General features: G+C 41.5%; 1 protein-coding gene across 1 annotated transcript; it reads right to left on the reverse strand.

Annotated features, from left to right (window-relative positions):
• Positions 1–491: 491 nt before the first annotated feature.
• Positions 492–23,111, reverse strand: txnrd2.2 (thioredoxin reductase 2, tandem duplicate 2). Its single transcript, XM_085787843.1, has 17 exons — positions 23,012–23,111; positions 22,347–22,412; positions 22,193–22,249; positions 21,956–22,100; positions 21,482–21,556; positions 20,037–20,115; positions 19,627–19,689; positions 19,331–19,401; positions 15,586–15,605; positions 15,083–15,174; positions 14,815–14,989; positions 9,506–9,642; positions 6,177–6,272; positions 5,510–5,602; positions 3,825–3,896; positions 3,298–3,395; positions 492–2,896 (listed from the first exon to the last, which is right to left on the reverse strand). The coding sequence occupies exons 1-17, from the start codon at positions 23,085–23,087 to the stop codon at positions 2,767–2,769; spliced, it is 1,545 nt and encodes a 514-aa protein (XP_085643969.1). The 5' UTR covers positions 23,088–23,111; the 3' UTR covers positions 492–2,766.
• Between the last annotated feature and the right edge of the window lie 1,095 nt (positions 23,112–24,206).

Consider the following 24,206-nt stretch of genomic DNA (forward strand, 5'->3'; position numbering starts at 1 on the left):
ACAGTTCTTAATATCAAGACTGAGCCATGTAGCACAGATAAACCCATTCAGATTTACACTGGTACATATTTACATTAACACTATCAGCACTTTTCTTTTTTTTTATAAACCACATGAGCTGACTGGACCTGGTCAAAAAGTAGTCCTGCACACAGCCCCAGGTTAGCCCAGCTAGCCGTTTCCTCCATTTTCCAGTCTCTGTGCTTCATTAACTGGCTGCTGGCTGTGGCTTCATATTTAGTGATTGGACATGAGAGTGCTATCATCTTCTCATCTTATTCAACAAGAAAGTAAAATGTCTATATTTCCTAAATGCTTTTGTCAGTGCATCACAGTCATGCATGTATATATTTGCTGCACAGGACTAGCTTTGCTTCCTGTCCATCACACAGACATTAGTTTGTTTTGACAACATGAACAGTCCAGTGAGAAAGAGCTCTGCACACTCATACTGTATGTCTATGTGCACATGTAGACCACAGAACACTCAGTCAAGATGCATCATTAATTTAATGGTGACACTGTGCATTCCTGCATGTTATTACTTTACATATAAATTATGTATCACAAAGCTTTAACAGAAAATTACACTTCTCTATTTACAACTACTAGAGTCTGTGGCCAGGTGACATCAGGCCTGCACTCCCCAGTTTTGGGTTTTAGCGCAGGTCATCATTAACTGGCCAACGTGAAATTGAACCCTGACCCCCCTCCCTTCCCGGGACACAGGTGAGGAACTGTAGTGGAAGTCTTCGGCCCGGAGTAACTGATCAACAAAAATCAAAAATTCAAATCAGACTTATATGTCATAAAAAAAATAAATACTATTTCATTTTGTGCGTGTGAGCAGCAGCGCTGTGAATAAAATAAGATGAGACAAAGCAGGAGGGAAGTGGAGGGTAAAAAGCAAACAGACATTACAGTTTCACTGACGGCCTCAATGACTTCCCTCACGCTGCCTCGGGCCCACCCTGGGGTCTCTGAAGTGGCTCGTTAAGCTCAGGAACATCGACTCAATTACCCTGGGCAAACACGCCGCTGCCGCTCGGCGTTGTGTTGGTTGGCTGGTTGGTCGGCCGGTTCTGTCCGTCCCTTGGCTATCCCACTCTGCTCACAACCCGAGCCCCCCCCCCCCCAGACCCCTGCTGCGCAGCGCCGCAGCATGTGAGCCCTCTGTGCTCCGGGTGATAGAGTCAAGCTGTTCCTGCTGAGCGGAGGTCAGGGTCCTTCAGTCAGCACCTCGGCCCTGAATAGAGCACACAGGAATCCCCCGTCCCTCCCTAACCGGGGCTGAAACTCGCCTCTCTCTTCCAGCTCAGGTCCAAATAAACCTGGTAGCTCTCTCTCTCTCTCTCTTTTCCCTCTCTCCATCTCCTGGCACGCTGTCACTCCCCTCATCGAAATCATTAATCAGACTGGGCAGATTAGACTTCAAATAAAAATAAACTACAACCACCATCTTAGTTCCCCCCAAATTCTGTAGCAACCGCTTTTATTGACAGTCCTCCTCCTCCTCTTAATAAAGCCAAGATGTCCAGGACAGGCAGCTGCGTGAACGTTGGAGCAGTTTGGCAAACTGTGAGGGTCTATTACTGCTTAAGTGATATAAACAACTTGTCTTATCTTGAATAGTGATGACTCTTGAGACCTAACCTGCCATCCATGTAAATACACAACAGATAACCCTTATCAGTTTGGCACCAATAAAGCCACTCTGCTTTCCAGCCTCATCCAGAAACACATTTATTCTATTAGGGATTAAAGAGATTAAATGCACAACCTGAATGTATTCAGGCTTACGTTTTATCCAGCCACTAATTCATCCTACCTCCTACTCTTGGCTCAGAACAGAAACTGGGGAACTGGAGGGTAACAGTGCCACCTTTGGGTGTTGTTGAGTAGTGCAGCTGTAAAAGCCCTCTCATGGTGCTGTTATCAGTAGACGGGGCTGCTCTGTGCCTGGACTATGACATCCTCAGAGCTTTACACAGCAAATGTTTGGAGCCCAACTTCATTCCCTCATGGATTGAGATGGAGAGGGGCATGAGAGGAACAGGGAGGGGTCCAGGCTCTGCTGGACTCTGCTGGGCCCTAAACAAGCTGGGGCTCCCTGTCCTAGGTCTCTGCTGGCTGACTGACAGGCGGCCTGCTGACTGTTTGTGTGTGTCCATGGGAAATGGGGCGGTGTCACTGCGGCGACGGCTCTGGGGCCATCCATCAGTGTCATTGTGGGGGTGTGGATGTGGGGGGTGTATGGTATGTGTCACCTCCAAGACTAATGGACAGGAAGTACAGCCAGAGAAACAACAATATTTGCAGAATATATATTCAGAAAAACGTTAGGGCTCGCTCCACGTTCCTCGTATGGTTTCAACAAAACCCTGAGCGCAGGTCTTAATCCTGATTGATGAGCCTGTTTATTTAAAAGAAGCTCACTCTGCGGCTGGGCTCCCACTAACCTGATCTGTGGCCGTGTGCTTTTAAAGCATATGCACAACATGTATGTATGAGGGGTAATCATAGTCTTAACTATCACATAACCTGGGCAGCCAGTGATCATTTCTATTGACTGGACTGAGGAGAGACCCTACTGCTGAGGAGGTGCATCAACAATCGGAGAGTGCTTTGTAAAACTGGGACCGGTTCATGGTCACATTAGAGAAGGAGAGGGACAAGGAGAGAGAGAAGGATCAACCCAGACCACCCTCTTTCTAGTCTGTGGCTGAGGGATCCTGTGTGCTCACTAACATTCAGAGGCCGAGGAGCTTAACCTCAGCAGCCAGTTACCGTGGCGTCCAAGCCGGAGCGCTTGGTGATGTTGACCTTTACCACCTCCTCGGCGCTGGTTGGGTGGATGCCCACGGTCTGTAACAGGTGGGAATATGTTGCCCCACACCTGAGACACACAAACACACACAGAGGTCATTTGAGTTGTAATTATTCACACACACAACTGACAACTGTATAGGTCTACTACGCTTTATTGGCTCACGCAGTTTCTTCTGATTTTGTGCCATCAATCATTTTGTAAGAGCATCTTTATCTCTATGAATAAAATTGGCATAAATAAGTAGTTTTACAATCTGCGTCTTTTGAAACACAAAAGTGAATCACTACTGTTCATGTATCTGACATGTTGATGTTGGAAGAAATGAATTTTAAATGAAATGTATCTCTGACTAGAAGCATGAGTACTGAGTGAGGGAATGTTCTCGACAGACATTGAAACACATTCATATAATTGTTTGGATGGTTGTTCCATAGAACATAAATGCTATAAGGATTTATTCAACTTACTGGAGACTCATGGCAAAGCCCTGGGTGACTTCTCCAGAATTTGGACCAGTGAAATGCAGACCCAGGATCTTCTGATCTCCAGCCCTCTCACAAACCACCTGATGAGGTAAAAACAGACTTCTGTGCAAAGGAGCTGAAACCAACAAGGTGTTAGTGGTTGTTCCATAACCTACATGGCTTCATCACCTTTAATATTACGATTTTATTTCGTAGTTGTTGTTTTTTTCTGGCCACTGAAGGAGCCAGAATTTAAGGCAGGTAGGATTATTCAAGAGTCAGATAATATCTTTTCCTCAGCCAGTCCTTGTTAAAATGCTCAGCAACAGTGTGAATCCCAACAACCTGCAGCAGGAGGCAATGCTCCTCACTGCTCCTCACTGCTCCTCACTGCTCCTCACTGCTCCTCACTGCTCCTCACTGCTCCTGTCCTTCAGCTGAATGCATTTATAATATAGTGGACTAAATGCCATCAAAACCTGCTTTAGAAGGCTATAAAAACACATTGAAAGTCTGCAGTTCAGCCCTACCTTGATGTAACATTGGCTGGCGTCGCGTTCTGCAACAGTGAATTCCAGAGGCTTGTAGAAAGCATGGTAGACCTGCACGCATGTAAACACAGCAGCAGTCATACAAACAGAAAAATGATATAGTCTATTATTGTTTTATTTCAGGCTTTAATAGCCTCTTGTGGGCCGTTACTTTAACCAGTGGAGCTTACTAATGCACAAACAAAGAAGTTTCCAGCGGTGATGATGATCTCTGCTTGTGTACATTTTCTACAGTGACACATACACTCCCACTGTAAATAACAGCTAGCAGACTAAAGGGAGGATAAACTAAAATGTTTCCAGACAATACATCAAAAAAATAAAAAGCCTACTCAGAGATCTCATTTGTGAAAATGGAGAAACATGACTTCAAGCAAGCAAATTAACATCCATCTATTGTTATTATTATATGTGTGTGTGTGTGTGTGTGCGTGTGTATATATGTATATTTTAAGCAGAATCAGAAAAAAAAAGAAATACATGTATTATCAGGTAATAGCCACATATCTTAAACACTATTTTGTATTCAGTCATCACCACATGTTGATTGCAAACATTCAGTAAAAATGCAGTTGGGATGATGCCTGCTTCCTGCTCACAGCTCTGATGTGTGTCGAAGCTGTATTTACGTCAGTTCTAGCTCACGGTGCGGAGGGATTTCAAAGTCTTTCCTGAGACGTGTGCGTAGTGCGTTTTATTCTATGGGCAAACGTGCCGACACAAGTTGCGAGGGCCATGCAGCTGTTGGGGGCTGGTGCTGCAGCTCCTCCTCAGATCTCAGCGCTCCTGTCATCACCCCACACACACCTCAATCAGGCCTCCTGCTCGCCTGTCACTCACAACGGGGAGCCCCACCTCGACGGCTAAACCATTTATCTACAACCTTGTGCAGGTGTTGGCTAGCATCTGCCGCACAATGCACGTATACAAGCAAGTAGCATAGCTTGCCTTTGCATTGCGTGTGTGTATCTCAATGTGTGTTTAGGGATTATGGGACATAAAAAGAGTTATTTCTGTATTAGAGACACACTTTTGTCAATGAATAAGTTAATACATCGTTTAATTTTACATAAGGGGAGAACTCACTACCATTGTACACAAAAATGTTATTTCAGTTTTTAATTTCGTATATCAAAATAAGAGTTAAAATTTTCCCTCAATCACTGCTGTTTATATTATAATGAATTAACCAAAACAAAACATATCATTTTATCATATGCTCAAAGGTAATGGTTTATGTTAAAAGGACTTCAAACATTGTGGGAGCTTGAGCTGCCAAATGAAACAAACATTGTAAAATGCATGTGATTATTTCTGGCCTCAAGTTACAACATTACATTTTTTACAACTTCATTTTCTATATTCCCTATAGGGTCATTTAGCTCCCAGCTAAATCCGACATATTTACTGCAATTAAATGTTGTGTTTTCTTGTATGTTCATGAATATGTGAGGTCCCATTTCAAATAAACCTTTAAATAAAAAAATAAAAAAATTTTCAACTGAATGACTACAATAATAATGACTGAAATAAAATACCAAAAGATTTTCTGATGCGGACAAATAAAACATGTTTATTTGAAATACTACAACTCTGGAAATATCTAGAAAATATATTGTATAATAATATATATTAAAACAGCACATGTGCCACATCTGTGTTACCTCTATGCCGTCTTTCCCGTGCCTTTTCTCAGCCTCCTCCTCAGACAAACCTACGCAGCCGTACTCCAGTGGGGTGAATACTGTTGTAGCCACCTGTCACACAAATACGCACACACAAATATAAACTGAAACAAGGTCTGACATGTCTTATAGCAAGCAATGACAGGATAGCCATGTGTGTATATGTAAGAAATACTTCAGCTTTTCATTTCAATGACAAGGGAAACTCAAAATGTATGATTTAGAAATAATGACATATTTTATACCCAAGTTATTCCATAGGAAAACTGTGTAAAACAGAGGTTTAATATAAAAATGTGTGATGTAAAAATACCCCAGTATTTCAGAAGTTAGTTTTATATGACACACACAGACACACACATGCACACACATGCATACACAGACAGACACAGACACACACACACGATGATGAAGACTGATAATATTATGGGAAATGCTCGACTATGACTTATCTTGAAGAGAGGTCAGAGCTACACTCAGACTCACAGCACAAAGGATCAGAATTATTATGTTGTTTTTGAATCTAATGGAGCATAAAACTATAGAATCAAAAGGCCACAAAGACACAAGCTGTGGAAAGATGGAGGGAAATAACCTGCTTTTCAGTGTGTGTGTGTGTGTGTGTGTGTGTGTGTGTGTGTCTTACGTTATCGTAGTTCATGAGCTGAGTGCTCTGACCAGCCAGTCTGCGGGCGAGAAGCTTTCCTGCTTTAACGGCTGTTGGGGTCAATTCAGGACGACCCTAAAACAAGAGAAAATGTTTGTTTGAGCACATCTGTAAATACGTGATATCCAGATTGATTTGTCATTTTAAACAAAATGTGTTCGTGCCTGGGAATGAACCGTTAGATTAGTCATTTTCACTAAAAGTATTTGACTCAACTTGTTTTCTTTGGAGCAGACAGAGAGCAGAAACAGTGTAAATACAAACACAGACACTTGGTGAATCATGAGTCAGTGACTGGTGCAAGTGGTCAGTGTTAACATTCAACACACGCCCAACTCAGCTTCTGTGTTTTTGACTGTGTTATGTTGGATGCCTGCCAAAACAGACAAACACACTGTAATGGATGCACACACACAGACAAACACTTACACACAACTGAATGGTACAGGAAACAGTAGAGCTGCAGGGCAATTCTACAGGCATGACTAAAACCTGTTCAATTACCAGTGCACATCCTGTTGTTCAAAACATCCACCTCTGCATGTATGTGGACACGTGCTCTGGTATTCCAGTAACTGTTCACGCACTAGACAGCATGTGTCATTATAATGCACTTCTTGGCACTTGTTTCTGATGAAGAAATCACTGGACAAACTGAGAAATATCAACCACCATGTTTTTAAAAGAAAAAAAAAAAAAAAAAAAAAAAAAAGGCGTCCTGCTGTTGTTAAAAGCTGACAGACAGATTGGGGTAAAGAACGACTCATCAAAGCCAACTGTCAATCAAAAAGACGCTCTGTGAGTGTGTGTGTCATGAAGCCTGGGAGGCAGGAAGGAAGCACACAGCTGGTTGTGGTGAAAAAACAACACTGACGTTACATTGAGCAGGTATAACTAGTATTAACATGGCTGCTTCAGCTTTGAACGCACCGTGCCAGTGGTTATGTGACAGGCTTCAACTAGTGTCAAGTACTCACTGGTGGATAATATGTTCTGTGTATGCGCTCATATAAAAGACCTACCATCGAGATTATAATCAATTACTTTCAATCTTATCTTTTATTTTGTGGTGCACATGAAGAAGAAAAAACACCATAACTAATTTTACCTGGATTTTGTTTTTAACTTTATATGTAACCTCTTATCTAGGGCTTATCCATCTGACACCAGACATCAGTAATTCATAGTATGGATTAGATCTGCTGGTTTAAAATAGTTTAGCCAAATAGTTTTATATATATTTTGGTAACACTTTATTTGATGCCTCTCTCTATAGAACATCATAACACACTATAAAACATTTTATCATGACTTAGGTCAGGTATTATAATAGGTTATAATTGTTAGTAACTCATTATAAATATAGTTATAATGTGTTATAATTGGCTTATAAACGTGTATAACTATCATTATAAACACTCATAAATTATCATCAGGCTTTATTTTTTTGATCAAAATTTTATTTAATTCCTCAAAAAATTTGAAAAAAAAGGGCATCAGGCTTTATAACAATAAGCATAACACATTCAGCATTATAACTCTATTATAATACGTGACCTTATAAGCCAATAATAAAATGCTCTATAATGTGTTATTCTTATTGTTGTAAAGAATTATGATCATTTATGAGTGTTAATAACTATAGTTATACAGTGCTATAACTGCATTATAACTCATTATAAGTATGGTTATAATGCGTTATAGAGGTAGGCGTCAAATAAAGTGTTACCAATATTTTTTAACCTTTTGATGATAACCAGTTGGAGTAGACTCTGTTCACAATTAATTTCTGAATCAAGTGTCTATGCGAGCCAACAAGGAGGTGCAACAACTGCTACTTAATTTCACAAAAACATCTGTGAAGTCTAAAACAGGCAGGCCTTCACCAGATGCTGTTGGAAATTGGACGTCAAAATACAGCTCTGGAACAATTTAAGAGACCACCTCAAAATGATCACTTTCTCTAGTTTTACTATTTATAGGTACCGGTATGTGTTTGAGTAAAATGAACACTTCTGTATTATTCTATAAACTACTGACAACATTTCTCCCAATTTTTTTCAAAAGAAAAATATTGTCATTAGAGAATAACAAGAAAGAGTGTGTGTTTTCAATCTTTGGATAGTGCAAAGAAAACAAGTTCATATTCATTTTTAAACAACAACACTATTTTCTTTTAACTTAGGAAAAGAACAGAAATCAACATTGGTGGAATAACCCCAATTTTAATCACAGCTGTGGTTTTTATACTTTTCCTCATTAAATAAGATTTGGTTCAGGTGATCACATAATCAGTGCCTCATTAAGTAATGAAGGAATTCAATAAACACTGGACTGGAATAGCTGCCATAAGAAGTTGATTCAATAAGAAAAAATTGGAGGCTTGAGAATTAGAGTGGTCTCAAATTTTTCTCCAGAGCTGCATTTCCACTGACATTTATAGTTATCATATGTACCATTTATAACAAGTTGAGCAACTCAAAAATAATCAAAATGAGGTGATGTTTTAACTATGTAGGTGCACAAGTTCACAACACAGGTTACATCCTATCATGTAATATCTAAAATATAAAATGTATTATGCTATTAAAAACACATTTTATGCACTTTTCAGCTGTTGAGTTGCACAAGGCACCACCCAGTGAAACAGCACTCGAGCTTCATCTTGCACTCAAACACATCTGGTGAAGACTGATAAAAAGATAATGAGGATGAAACTTGAAGATAAAATCATCTGCAACTTTGAGTCTTAGGCTATGGCCTATTTATTTTCATTTTAGCACATCTACAAAAACTTATGTTGCCATGGCTACAGGCAGTTCCTCTTGATAGAAAAAGGGTATGAGTGTAAGATGTGTTGAGTGCCTTTGTCTGACGATTTCTAAATGGATTTATGAACACTGGAGATCTTTGTCTGTAAGAATCTGGCCTCATGTAGCTTTGATTTGACTGATGCATGACTCAGTTAGAAAAACCGATGTGATAAAGTAAGGACAAGACACAAATATAAATGCAAGAAATTGGGACTCTGTGTCTGTTCAGGATGAATTCTATCTGCTCATATGTGAATGAGATATTTGTATCAGTTTACAATCCCTGCCTGCAGTTTCCTCCCTCAGAGATGACAGACTTCTGGGCGAGCTGTTAAAACCACAACACCAACTGTTATGGGTGTGTACAGTACTTCCAGTAAACTTTTACAGTTAAATTTAAGACGAATAATTACATAAGAGCGCTTTTCCATTCATGAGCGGTATTAGGGCAGTATCTGCTGTCAGTGGAGTGTAGCAACTGTTGACAACGCCTACCTCGCCGATGTCACCAAAAGCATAGATGTTTGGCACCGAGGTGGATTCATCAGGACCCAGAACTATTTTCCCCGTCTCCCTGTTGAGTCGTACACCGAGCTTGTCCAGGCCCAGGGCTTTGGTTTCAGGGGCTCTACCTGAGGTCAGTGGGAGGAAACAAACACAAGGAGAACACTACATTACAACTGTGAAGAGACATGTGGAGGAGGAGAAAGCAGCTCTGTACAGTGTTCACAACACGTTCTGCTCAATGCCCCCCCCTCCTACACAGAAAAGTGAATTACAGAATCACTGGAGTTATCAAAAACCTAGATACTATACCAAGGGAGGTAATCTGGACAATGTTGGTAACACCTCCATCCATGGCATGCAGCTCCAACACAAAGACACAGGGCTCACTAAGCAACTCTGTCAATCTGTCTATCAAACAGGTAAAAAAAACTACCTGTCATCAGACAGACGGTTTGTATGATGAGCCGTTCCACCCTGACAGGAGTCAGCATGTTGACATGGTGGGAACGGTGCTGAGCATTAAAGAGCTGCATCACTGTCATAAGCATGCCAAAATTGGTCAAATGGCACCAAAAAGAAAATGGTGAAGATTAATAATTCTGCAGATATCAAGTAGAGGTCGAGCTGTGTCAAGTGCTGATGGAACTACACAGGAAATGGTAAATCCACTTTCTGCAGAGCTTTAATGTCTGTAACTAATTTAATAGAAATCCATCTCAGGGTTTTAGGGATATTTCAGTCTGGACCCAGGTGGTGCCAGTCCTAGAGCCAGGCTGCCAGATGTTTCTTCGTACCATCCCCTCAAATGTGAGAGTGTCCTGCTTTGTGCTTTCCATTGGAAATTGAATATCTCTGGGATTTGGACTGTTGGTCAGAGTAAACAGTCATTTCACTGAAACCATCTTGGAAACACTCAAACTCTCAGTGCTGGTCCTAAAATACAAATAACCACCATTTAAAGTCGGCTGAGGAGGAGGAGAAGCTGATGAGCAGCTGGGAGGCAGCATCCCATCAACCACAGGGGACAGGCGAGGTGTGATTCTGACACTTCCTGGGAGACAGTTGACTGATGCTGTCGACATTGTGTGTCCATGGTGATGGGAGCGTGAACCGCTGGGCTCCCCCACCCTCTGCACAGCTCCTCATAACCTGCCTGGGTAGCATAATAAACAGCCAGCCCTGAGGTACCCATGTAGATGCTATCAGACGGCAAAAATAACAAACCTCCGGGACCCTTTTTCCTGACTGGAGCCAAAGAACAACGTGCTCCCCCTCTTCTCAGACCAGGGGGCAACAGAGACCTGTCTAATGCCCCACAGCATGGGTGGTTGATGGGACAGAGAGCACAGAGGAGAGGGACAGAGGGCACCGTAGACAGTCCCATATTTTAATGTATTTATGGAAAGAATGGTTACAACACACTATAATGTAGGTGAGAGCACATTAAAATGATAACTGATGTATTTGTCCTCCTGTGAAACATCTGTAACTGATTTACTGTGATTTACAATAACAGCTAAAATACAGGTTAACTGATAACATTTGTATTTATACTGTAGACTGTTTGCACTTTGACTTCACTTTCCATGACAACTAAGCACACTTGATCTGCTGGTAAAGGCCATAAAAAAGGAAATCCTGCAAGAAATCTAAAGTTAAGTTGTGTGCTGTTGTATAACTGTCAGACCATAAAGGACCATTAATGTTTTTCTTCCTCTTAACATTCTTTGCCATAAGCTGTTGGCTATATAACTAACTTGTAAATGATCTGTTGATGTGTAAAACCCTGAACAAATGCTTTAAAACACACTAAGATTTGATCAAACTAATATAATTAAAGCATTAAAATCTACTGCGTTACCAGTCATTAATTACCTTTATAAACTTATTTCATATATAATTGATGACACATACAGTATATCTTCTGCCTGACAACTTCATCATAGTGTGTTATATACAATTTCTCATGTGTTTATACATAACTTATAAATACTCTAAATGGGTGGGGGCTAAAACTGAAGTGTTTCATTAGGCTGAGGTTCACTGGAATTTGTGTCCATAATGGTTTACATCCTGCTGAGTGTTTTCCTCCCTGACAGCAGAGGCAGCTCAAACACTAAATTCTGCTTTAAAAATACTGAATTTCAGCATCAGTTTCTGTAAAACCATCATTATTAGGCTGAAAATAATCTCTACCAGTGGAATCTGACTGGTAAGTATAAACTTTCTTTGTACACTCCAGTCCACTCCACAGTGCTGTACTGTGGCTGTGACCACAGCTCCATTGTCAGGCAAGGACTGATAAAGAACACACACACACTCACACACGTTACACACACACACACGCTGGTCAAACAGACAGTCCAATCAGAACAAAGCCTGTTGTGACATTAAGAGGAAGCCTCTAGACCGCTAGGCTAAATAGCCACAACAAACCACCACAAGCTGAAATGAGAGCTGGACACTTATCTGATCAATCAAATGAACAAAGACAAAGGAGAGAGAAAAGTGACGGGGAGATTGTTTTTGTTGGGGGAGGAGAACGTACAGAACGCCAAAAATTGATTAGCTTGTTCCATTTCAGGTTTTAAGATTCAAATCGCCTACACTAGCTGTAGGAAAAACTTCTGCTCGTATAGTAATAAGACACACCAAGTAAAGTGGAAATATCATGAAAACTAGTCACAATGTACAGCATTTTCCACTCTGTGTTCACAAAGATGTGCAACCTAAACCTTGATCCACAAACTCATGGCCAACACATGTACATTTCAGCATGATTTTAATTTGTTGCAACTCAAAATGTGCACATATTGATCTGTGTAAGAGCTCTCTTACAGTAGGTAATATGAACGTACACATCATAGAGTTTAATGGCTTGTTTTCTCAATCAGCCTTTTACTCAGAGTAACATGATCCTAGAAAAACTGAAGTTAGACCAGTTTGGTAATTTCGATGGAGAAATATCTGTATTTGTGTATTTCTGTAATATGGAAAGCATGTTTTTGATAGTTTCAAAATGTTGTTATTCTACTGTACATTAGTGCTGCACAGAAAGATTCACACACAGAGGAGCAGGACATCAGAGAGACGTACGTCCACTAAATCTACTGGATGTTTTTAAATGACATCTCTGAGTACTGTAAGACAAAGTGAGGAGAAACACTAATGTGTCCACTGTCCACATGCAGACGGGAAGTGTGGAAATGTTCTGTTTCCTTTGTCTGTTTCTGGACACACCTGGACAGGGGAGCGGCCATGAGGCCAGGAAGGAGCAGGGGAAAGGTGGAGGGAGACAGGGCCGGGGAGAAGGATGTGGCAGGCAGTGGTGATACTGTGGCCCGGTCCCCTCTGGCCTTTAATAACTCCACTGAGGCCTGGGACCCTGCCTGGCCCCTAGTGTAAGGTCACAGTAAAGGGAAGTGGCCTTGTACTCATAACTCCTGCATGCACACATCAAAGAGCAGAGGCCGCGCTGTTACTGCTTCTCACTGCGCTGTATGGGAACAAAAGCTGTCATGATACACATGCAGCCAGGGTTTATGTAGTAGCACTGAGAGGAAGCTGCGTTCTGGGAGCTCTATACTGGGTAAGACTGGTTTGATCAAAGGTGATCGAAGTTTCATTCATGGTGATTAAGGATTTTGCTGCAGACGACATTAAAAAGTCACGTTCAAAGGTGAAAACTACGAGGATATACTGGATGCACCAGTGGTACTTGTGTACATGTCGAGTGCTTGGCTGAGTTGGGGTGAGAGCTCTCAGTGAAATGAATGTCGGAAACATGAGGGATGCAGAATCTCACGCATGTCACGACAAACGTCCACTGATACACGCACTCAATGCAAATATCATTCTCACCAGCTCTCTCACACTGAGACCATGTGGGAATTTAGTCATCGGTGGGAAGAACAAACGTCATCTCAGCTGCAGGGTCACGCACATCCTTGTCGCTGTCACACGCATAGAGCCAAAGGATCCTCTTTCCCCTCACACACACACACACACACACACACACACACACACACAGTCTCTCAAATAAAGCAAAAACCTGGTAGTCAGATTTTCGGAAGCACTGCGTTGTCTTTGAAAGAGCTCAACACAAATAAAGTGACGGCTGTGGCTCTGACGGATGTTCCCTCCATTGTTACGCACACTACTGGTGGAGCGGCAGAGGTGGAAAGAGAGAACAGAGAGTGGAGGGCTGAGAGAGAGAGAGAGAGAGAGGGAGAGAGAGGGGGCACGGAGCACGGAGCGGTGGTAACGGCAGGCCGAGGGCCGCCGGCGGGCAGCGGTGGCAGTGACAGATGCAGGGTGGGTTTCCGCAGGGCTGGCATGGGCAGGAAGGAGCAAAGAGGGAGAACAAAGAGGGGAATGCAGTGACCCTGTGCCTGGGTGCATCCTGCCCTGTGCTGCCCTGTGCTGCCCCTGCCCCCCCTGCCCCCCCACCACCACCACCTCCAGCCACAGAGCCACACAGCCAGCAGAGCAGTGGGTGATTAACACTTCCCCTGGCCATTCCCATCACTCAGGCTTTATTACTTTGTTTTCAGCCTTGATTCTTCTTCTATCTGCTGACACTGCAGTGTATCGGGGATGACGATGAAGGTACTGGATCCAGTCACACCACTGGTTTATATCAGGGAGATACTGTTACATCACAGGGAACAATATAGGTGGTGAGTTACACACAATCCCAGGGGAGGGTTTAAAATAACTGAACTGAACTGTGAGCTGCATTCACTATCAGTTTAAAGGGATAGTTCAACATTTTGCCAAATTGGCCCACTGCCATAATCCCTATAGTTTTAGGAGTAGGTTCATTACCTTTAATTGTCAGTGCAAGCTGTTTTTAGAACGGCAGAGCAGAGCCGTGAGCTGCTCAGAGCTACGCTACAGAGGCTAATGGGATTTCTTGGTTTCCCTCATCAAACTCATCAAATACACAATCCAACAACTCCAAAACGCTCTCGTGGACAAGTTGTGACCTGCACATTCACCACGCTATGAGATAATAACACAACGTTACGAGACAGAGTTGTTTTAGAGGGAAATGCAGAGACTGTTGATGAAAAACTGCCTCCTACGGGAACACGCATCAGCGGTTTTGCATAAATTTACCTCGAAAACAACTCTGTCTTGTAACGTTCCATTATTATCTCATAACGTGGTGAACGTGCAGGTCACAAACCAACACAATGAGATGCCACCACTCTTGGTTTCAAGTTAGTTTTGCTTTTGTAGTACATTATCACATAAAATCACACACAAATGCACAAACACACACACAGACTCACCAACTGCCCATAACACAGAGTCAAAGGTTTCTTTATGTTCGCTGCCAGACTGGCCGTCCTTCCAGGTCACCTGCAGGGCTCCGGAGGAGAGCTTGTCCACTCTCTGTGGGGTGCACCTCCATGTGAACTTGGTACCATAGGCCTCCATGTAGTCCGTCACTAGACTTGATATTTGCTGCAGAAGTAAAAAGAGAATATCCACCTTTAAACATAATAAAGTCAAAATCAGGGCATCAGGGTGATGCAGGTACGGCACAGGGAGCAATACCTGATCAAACCCCCGGAGGGCGATGCTGCGAACCATCACTGTGGCGTCCAAGCCGATGCCAGTGAGGAACCCTGCACACTCCAGAGCCACATCTGATCAACACCAGGTTGAGGATTATACTGCTTTTTCCGCCATAACACACTAACACTGACATTCTTACACGCTACGTAAATGAGTGGCTTCACTTTCACAACATTTTGACAAGATAATTGTTAAACTGTATTTGGAAAAAGTGGCACAGTGGTTCTTTTATCATGATTATCATGGTAACAAGTACAGAACAGTGAGAGACTTTACCCCACACTGGAAACCTTTCTGAAGGATCAATACGCAGCCTGAATTTAAGACCAGTGCTAAGAGTATAAAAATTTAAAACCGCAGTCTTTTGTATAATTACTTTTTATTAAGCTAACAATTGTTCATAACTTAACACTTTCTTAACTGATGAGCAGGGGACTTATATGGTGGCTCCATTAAAAATCTCTCTGGCAGACCAAGGATACAGCTGGCTCCAACCACAAGTCTGAAAAATACAAATACAGAGAAGCTCTTAACTGCACGAATAATACATAAAAATACAGTTCTTTGGCCAAATAAAACAAAGCAGATCCAGAGTTGAAATAGTTTACTTTAAGTCCTTGAATTAGAGAGGTGATGATTTACAGAGCTTCATAACCTGAGAGGGAAGTGAGGAGGTGTGAAGGAAATGTAGAAAGAGGGGTGTGTGTGTGTATGTGTGTGTGTATGTGCGCAGATTTGTGGTGTCAGTGTATGTGCGTGTGGTCCAAGTGAGTCACACTTCTAATCCCGCACTTAGATCTATGAGCTGATGTGGGCTAATTGCTAGCATTTAGGCTAATCCCTACAGATGGGGCGCCGTGTGCAGGGCCACACATCAGTCCGCTGAGTGACACCAGTCGCCCGCATGGCGGAGGCTTCTCCCTTGTTTTTACCTCCGTCCCTGCAGCTCTGCCCCACCTGACAGCTCATCCTGCCCTCGTCCACACTAACACCAGCCACTAAAAGCCCCAGTGCCCGTTTTCCCCACGTCTGTGTAATGCACAGCTGCACTTAGCACGTATTGTGAAGTGGCTTAAAGAAGATTAGGCAAAGAGCTTTAGCTTGATTCTCCACTTTCATCACTGAGGAACTATCCTTTCCCCTAAACCTGCTTCTTAACTATTGTGTGACTGTATCTTTACACTGGTCTGGAGTCTGCACCACTGCAATACATCTTTCAACCAAAAGATGATGCTGATTAGAAGCGTTCTAAAAACAACAGGACTTTTCAACAATGGTGACGTTTAGGCACTGGGGATGCAGACGCAGTAAAAAGCCAACCCCACAAACACACTGAAATCTTATACAGTGGTGTCTTCATTATCTTTACACATTTACTAGCTGAGTGCATTCTGTTCTCTAGCCTGTCCTGAGAACATGGCACAACTCTAGCAAAAGACAAAGACAAATTAGTCGAGCTGAAGTTATTACCAATAAATGAGTTTGTTTTCTTTGAGAATTCACAGAGCTTTCATCTCATACACCACATCTTTAAATTATTTTGATGACGTATCACAAGTTTTGAAAAGTAGTTCATTATATCTTACTATGACAAGCTGCTACAAAATGTAGTCATTTTCTACCTCCCACTTTGATTGCCATCGATGTGAGACAGACCGGTACGCCAGATTCAGGAACATGTGACAGACATGTAAAGGTCAAAACTAACTGCAGCTGGAAAAGTGAGAGAAAACAAGGTCCAGTCCTTTCACGTGTTTCTGACTTTCATCTGTGGTAACATAGTGGACGTGAAGCCACACAACAAAAGCTGAAACATTGTAAACTCTTGAGGCTTGGAGTGGTAACATGTGGTTTGAAGCTCAAGCCAAGACCTGAGTGAACCCAGTCCTGCAGAAAGGGGTTTTCTACCGATCGCCGGTGGCTGCTTGTTAACCTTGGGCAGTTCTTCAGAAGCCTCGACAATGATAAGACAAACACTGGGCTTGGATACTCCTCCTGCGTATCAGTGTCGGTGGACTTTGTTGCAAGTTAAGATTTGATTTGGGTCAAACTTTTTTTGAAATGTTGCTTTAACAACCATAAGAATAACAGTCACTGATTTGATTATCAGTCCCACCAAAGCTACGTGGACAGCTTGGCAATAAAAGAGGGCAACTTGAACCAGCTATTAAACCGTCCTGAATACAGTAATTGATCATCTGATTTTGTCCAATTACGTTTGGTTGGAGAAATTCAGACCTACATGCATGTGAGCATGGTAGAACTCAGAGATGAATTCCAATAAACCCATTTTTATATTATTTTCTGTTCCAGTGCCATGTTCCCATTTTTGCAAGAGTAAAAAAGCTGTGAGGGGCTGCAAAAAGGCAGCAGTAGCTATTATAAAATGAATGAAATCAAAAGTATTGCATGCAATTAAAATGTTCTTGTCCATGTAAAATATTATGTGGATCTCGTGAAGTTAATATAGTATTAGATGAAATATGTTGCAATGTAAAACTCATACACTGCTTTGTGTTTGCTCTCACTTTAATTACCTTCTAATAATGAACTACACTACTAATACTATGATTAATTTTATGTTTTATAAACATAGATTTTTTTTATTTTGGTCATTTACATATGATGACACTTTTGTTCATCTTGTTTGTAAATAATACAATGGATTTCTCCCTGGGAAGAGAATGAATGTACCAGAGACTGTGCTGCACTGTGCTGTGCTGCACTGTGCTGTGCTGTGTGTGTGTGTGTGTGTGTGTGTGTGTGTGTGTGTGTGTGTGTGTGTGTGTGTGTGTGTGCGCTTCATTTCTCTACAGTTTCACTGTGTTGATGCAGTGTGTGGAGTGGTCTTACTCATTCAAGCACTGGCCTATCAAGCCTGGCCAGTATCAGAAGCCTGTTGGCATGTGCCCAGTGCTTTCTCAGGACAACATTATGATGGCGGCCAAATCTGGACTTTAACCCTGAGGCCCAATCTGTCATTTGCATGTGTGTGTGCTTCAAGGTCCATTAGACAGCCATCACTCAGCTGGACCCCCTCCCACACCGGCCCTACCTGCAGAAACATCCTTTCGGACCTCACCTGCCCAGCTGACAGCTCTGCAGCACAACATCCCCGGCTCTGGGGAGTGTGTGTGTCGTTTAACGTCCTTGTGGAAGAAGCTAATGCCAGTGCTAACCCCCAGCTAACCACTTCCAGCCTGCAGGGAGGTAGAGCACTCCACTAACCATCACCCTCTTACATCAAAGCGCTTCCTGAACTCAAGTGGATAATTCTGCTTCCTATACAAAGGTGCTTTGTTGAATGAGTGAAGGAAACAGTGATAACTGCTGGATGGTTACAGTGTAGTCGCAGTGATTTGCTGTCTATAAATGATTTAGCATTGCCTCCAAGTGGTCAAAATGTAGAATAGTCTTTATTCTTACAGAATCAACATTATAGAGGAGCCGATGATCCTAAACGGAACAAAATAAGGGCTACAAATCAATTTTAGAAGACATGCAGCACTACTTATCAGCCATTACATTAACAGCTACAAGTTTCTCAGGAATCTAATAAAAAATAATTAAAACTCCATAGCCCAGGTGCAGACAACCCGGATATATATGCAACTAGAATATCAGAATAATAACTTCCGCTTATCTGTCTCCATGAAGCAAACAACCACAGCAACGCAGGTATACCACAACCAGCAGTCACCGTCTGCATGTTGTGCCAAGAGGAAACATCAGGGAAAGACCAATTAACCAGGTGATGACAGCAGCTAAATGGCTGGATTAAAGGGCTGGTTCTGTAAAGGTCAGGATGCACGCCGCTAATCTGAATCATGAGGCGAGGACAGGCTGACAGGAAGGGAGAAAAACAAACTGCATGTCACTGATGAGTGATTACAGTGCGTGACAGTGGGACGTGTCATGTCAGTGAGCGAGGTAGTGTGGAGGGTAGAGTGATGCATTAATACTGCAGAGGTTAGAGGCTCCGTTTCCCTTGTACCGCTTTGTATATACGGCGACGCCAGCAATCATACACATACTGTACTGAGCTGTATGTGTTCAGGGATGATCTCACTGTATTGGTGCTGGAAAAGTCTTCATGCATGAAAATATCTCCAAGCTTTTGGAAATGTGGAGAAGCGAGCCTGCTTCTAAACAGACCGACCGGTTAAGATCTATTAAATATCACACTAGGTAGGGAGGAATCGGTTTAGGAAATGAAAGCGTCCTCACGTTTTTCCAGGAGATTCCTTCAGCCAGAATAAGTCATCACTGGTGATGCCATGCTCAACCGCTCCAGGGATCTGCAATAAGAATTAAAGCAGTGAACAGATCCATCAACCTATCAATCATCTATCAACACATCTACCAGTGAAGGTTTGCACTCTAAAACCTGCTCTTTGCTGTGTTGTGACCTGTCTGCTGCTGTAGGGTGTCTTTCTCTCTCTCTCTGTCATTTATTTGTGCCGGATAAACAACCAGCACAAGAGCAGAGAAACATCAGAGAACATAATAACAATCATACTTACATTTGTGGGGTACTTAGGCCGCCCACCTGTGGCGATCACAATGTTCTTGGCAGTGAGGATCGTCTGAAAGAGAGGGGGGAAATGTGAGTAACAGTCTTTGTTCAAATCCTTTAAAAACAAGGAAATGTCAAATAAAAGCAAGTGGTCTCCACAGTATTCTGCATTCAGGTGATGATGGAAATGCTTTGAAATGACAGAAACAAGAAACAGCACTCTCAGTGGGTAGAGAGTTGACCGTACACAGGAAGTTAAGACCTCAAATTTAGATTTGTCACATTAACTGAGTAATTTAATAATAACCAAAACATGCACATTTCTATATAAGAGAAAAAGAACCTAAACATAAAATATAAAGTTGTAGCAAAAATTCAACTGTATTAAGAAATTGCATAAATGAGGAGAGAGCCGACCTCTTTTCCTGCTTTGGTCAGTCCTTTAACAGTGTGTTCATCTGCCAGACTTCCTTTCATGTTCAGATACTTCACCTTTCTGCAAACACAAAACAAACAGGTTGCTCCTTGTGGTACATTATCCTACACTTGAGCAGATCAAATGAATGCATCAAAGTTAGGTCGACAAATCCATGCATGTCATCCAATGATTTAGTTGCACAGGAAAGAGGTTTGCCTAGGCTGCCCAGAAAGATCATTCATCATTTGCACCAAATATTCTCATTTGTCCAGGTCATGGTTATCTCAAGGAAATTTAAATCGAACGCAACTGGACGTTTCACTTCTCATCCAAGAGGCTTCATCAGTTCATGCTCCCATCTGACCAGGCTGAGACTGGTCAGATGCGAAACAATTAACCAAGTCCAGTTGCGTTCAATTTAAATTTCCTTGAGGTTGCACCAAATATGTTTTATGTATGTTATGACATTCTCCCTTGGTTCAGTTTCCCAAAACATTTCACAGCCAATGGTCTAATCTGCATGTGTTAACATTTTAATTTTAATTAGGATATTTTTATATTTTTCCATTTTTTATTTGTACTGAATTAAATTAAATTCAGCTCAACAGGTGTGCAAGCTGTGCTGTTGCAATGTAGAGATTGTAATGTGAAAACTCCCAGTTTAAGGTTAGATTTGACATACCACACTTTAATACATCCATCTAATCTAAACTGTATATTTTACATGATATTTTAAAGTAATTAAAAAAGCCAAGTCTCATAATAGAATGCTAACACTCATTCTGAACTTAAATGTAAGCTTTAGTTCATACGATAGCTTAAAGTAAACTCACACAAGACTAAATCTAATTAAATTACTGAAAAATAATATATGAATATTTCCACATTATAATACACTTGTGTGAAATGACTACTCTGCACATTGTATCTTTGCTGTTCTGAAAACACAACCACTTCAGGCTGATTATTAATTCAAAGGAAATGAAATCATTAGAAACATTATTAACTTTCTGTATCCAGGTAATGATCTCATTGGACTGAAAACAGTTCAAGTTAACGGACACGTTAACACCTGTTTGCCTTCCAGGCAGTCACTCAATCAACACATGGTGGCTGACTACAAGTCCTTCAGCTGTGCCCCGCCAGAAACACACAGCCCTCAGCAATACTTCATGCCAAGAAAATACGCAAGAATGGAAGAAACTATCCATGTATATATCTGTATACTGTATATATGAAGTATGTGACGAACAATGATTGAAGCAGGAAGGGAGGGGGTGACGTGCTGAGAGGGTAAGACAGGGAAAACTCATCATATCCATTATACAAGTGAAAAAAACTAAACATTAGGATGGGAAACTATTCATTATCATTTTACCTTAATTAAATAAATAATACATAATACGGGTAAGTCAACAACACAAGAAGATATAGTCACTCTTACTTGTCCTGAAGCTGAACTCTGTGACCCCAGTTCAGAGACCTGACGTGGTTTTGAACGCCCTCTGCCATTGTGGACCTGAAGGATGGATCAAAGGTTAAAACATGAAGACCAAAGTATGACTATTATATATACAGAGGAAGTTCTCAGTGATGCTTCAGTTCATACTGTGCCTCCTATCACCTGCTACGGTTGAACAATGACATGTGAAAAACAATGAAAAAATAAAAAAGCAGCTCTTTGGAGATTATTCAAATGATTTTTCTTTTCTTCTTCTTAGAGGCTAAGGAGGAGAACAGAACAGAAGTGTGTGTGTCTGCAGAGAAACTTCATCACCACACAGAGATTATTTTCTGACCTGAGGTAATGTCTTACTGCAGCTACATCACTAGATGGTGCCATTCAGCTACTAACCCTCCCTACAGGCTGATGAAACATTGAGACACCACTATGATGATGTTCCTGGTGGAGACCTACCAGTCGTGGCTCACTGGTCCTGGGATCTGCCAGCCATACTTCTTAGCATCCTTGACTGCAGAGCCGAGGAGAGCAGCCTGGTGCATCAGCTTCTTAGGGATGCAGCCGACATTCACACACGTCCCACCCAGACCCCACTTGGTACCTGTTTGGGAAAGTTTTTCCATAGGATGTTACTGTAGTGTTTAGAAAATCGTCAAACCAGCAAATTTAATTTACACAACAAATTCCATCAACCTTTCACAGATGGCTCCACATAATCCAAAACAGCGACTTTCTGCCCCAGCTGTGCCGCTGTAAACAGAGTGGTGGTGATACCATGGTGTTATTATATAGAAAACACTGGATTTGTTTTACATTTAAGAATAGTAGGGATCTCATAACATCTCACCTTCTTTGGAGCAGGCAAGGCCTCCTGAACCACCACCAACAACCACCAGGTCATAGTCATACTTCCCTATAGGAGAGTATAGAAAGGCCAATAACACACAACATAGAAATAGCAGAGTGTAATATGAATATCTATTTCTAACATGTAAAACAAAATAAGTCACAATTTCAGTTTGTTCCTTTGTCTGTAAATAGCACAACACAGGTTGAAGCAGAAACACAAAAGCATAATCTATATTGGAAAAGGATGTTTTCCACAAATCATGAATAAAATGACTAAACATTAATGGTGCATCTACCTCACAGAGGTGTTAAATCACTTAGCATAGATTACAAATCACCAAGGCAGTTGACTTTATCTGGAGTTACTCCCATCTTATCATTAGCCACATGCAGTCATGTAGGAAGCAGCGTATAACCAGTAACTACAGCAACATGACAGTACAGCACCACCCAGAGAGACAGGCGTCTCACAGGCTGTCTGACGGAGACCGAGGACATTAAACTAATCACGTAGCTACGTAGGTTAGATAGAAATGCAGACAGCATGAAGAGCTGCTGGAGGGATCTAGAGCCGTGAAGTGACGGAAACAGCTCCAGCTGTGAGCGTGAGTCCGGCCTGGCCCTCCTATCTACACACAACATCACAACTACATGTTGTTTTACCTGTGAAGCTTCTTGTCAACACATAGAAACTATTAGTCCTTTTCCACCGGTGTCTGCCTCTGCACAGGGCGGCCATGATGTTGTTATGAAAGGACCCGGCGGGTCTGTGGTGGCCGGAGAGCTGCCTGACAGGAAACAGGTTTTTACATTAATATTAACAAGACGTTGATCAGACGTTGATCAGTGATGTATTAAATAGATCAATATCTTTCAATAAATAAATAAATAAAAAGGGAAAAAAAAATAAATACCCCAGTAGAAAATATATGAAAATGTCTGTTTATAATGTAATGTTCTGTTATGATGTTACTACCACTATTACTACTACTAATAATAGCTAATAATAATAATAATAATAATAATAATAGGCTAATAATAATAATTTATAACAGATTAAGTTAAACAATAATGAACAAATAGGAACAACAAAACTAAAGTTTAATGAAGGTATAAAGGACTAATGCATTCCTTAGAGGCTCTGATATGACGATCAGCCCAGATGACCTCAGACTTAGTTGTTATCTTGTTAAATTTAAGAAAATAAGTAAAGACATTAATATCAGAGGGGCAAATATATGAATGTACAAATATAGCCTATGTCAAGATTGAAAATGACTGTATATAGCCTACTGTAGCCTATTGCTGCTAATGTAAAACAGTATGCCAAAACCAACAGAATCACATGCAAAAAAGTAACATGTCCTTTACTTTAATGATTCAGTACACAGTTTTGTTACAGAAATTTGGTTTGTGGCGTGAAGCATGTTACGTCAGTGTCAGTGCAAAATAAGAACACTTTGTACGTTAAACATAATTCAAAATGGCTTCTAGTTCCAGGGCAGATGTCATAGCTTACCCAAACACTTTCTATAACTGAGCCAAATGCAGTCCATTGTATAAAACAGTGATGGTTTAAGACAGGATGTTGAAGAGGCCTTTGAAGACACTTTCCCAGTTGCACTCATTTGTCACTCATTATCATAGGGATTTTGAATTGTCACTTGTTTCATATTCATAGTCTAAATTTTCAGATCCTGTACTTCCTTCTGTCATGACTAAAAATATAACCAACTGAAATCAGGCTGCCAAAGATTCAGACCCTTGGGAAAGTGTATGTTCTTCAGAAGCTCAGTGCTGCAGGAGTTAGAGGGAATCTAACGGTTTGTTCAAGGATAATTCAGTAGGCGTTTACATG

Source organism: Trachurus japonicus, chromosome 9, assembly GCF_045865225.1.
Source record: "Trachurus japonicus isolate A0001 chromosome 9, Traja_1.0".
In the NCBI taxonomy this organism is placed as follows: Eukaryota; Metazoa; Chordata; class Actinopteri; order Carangiformes; family Carangidae; genus Trachurus; species Trachurus japonicus.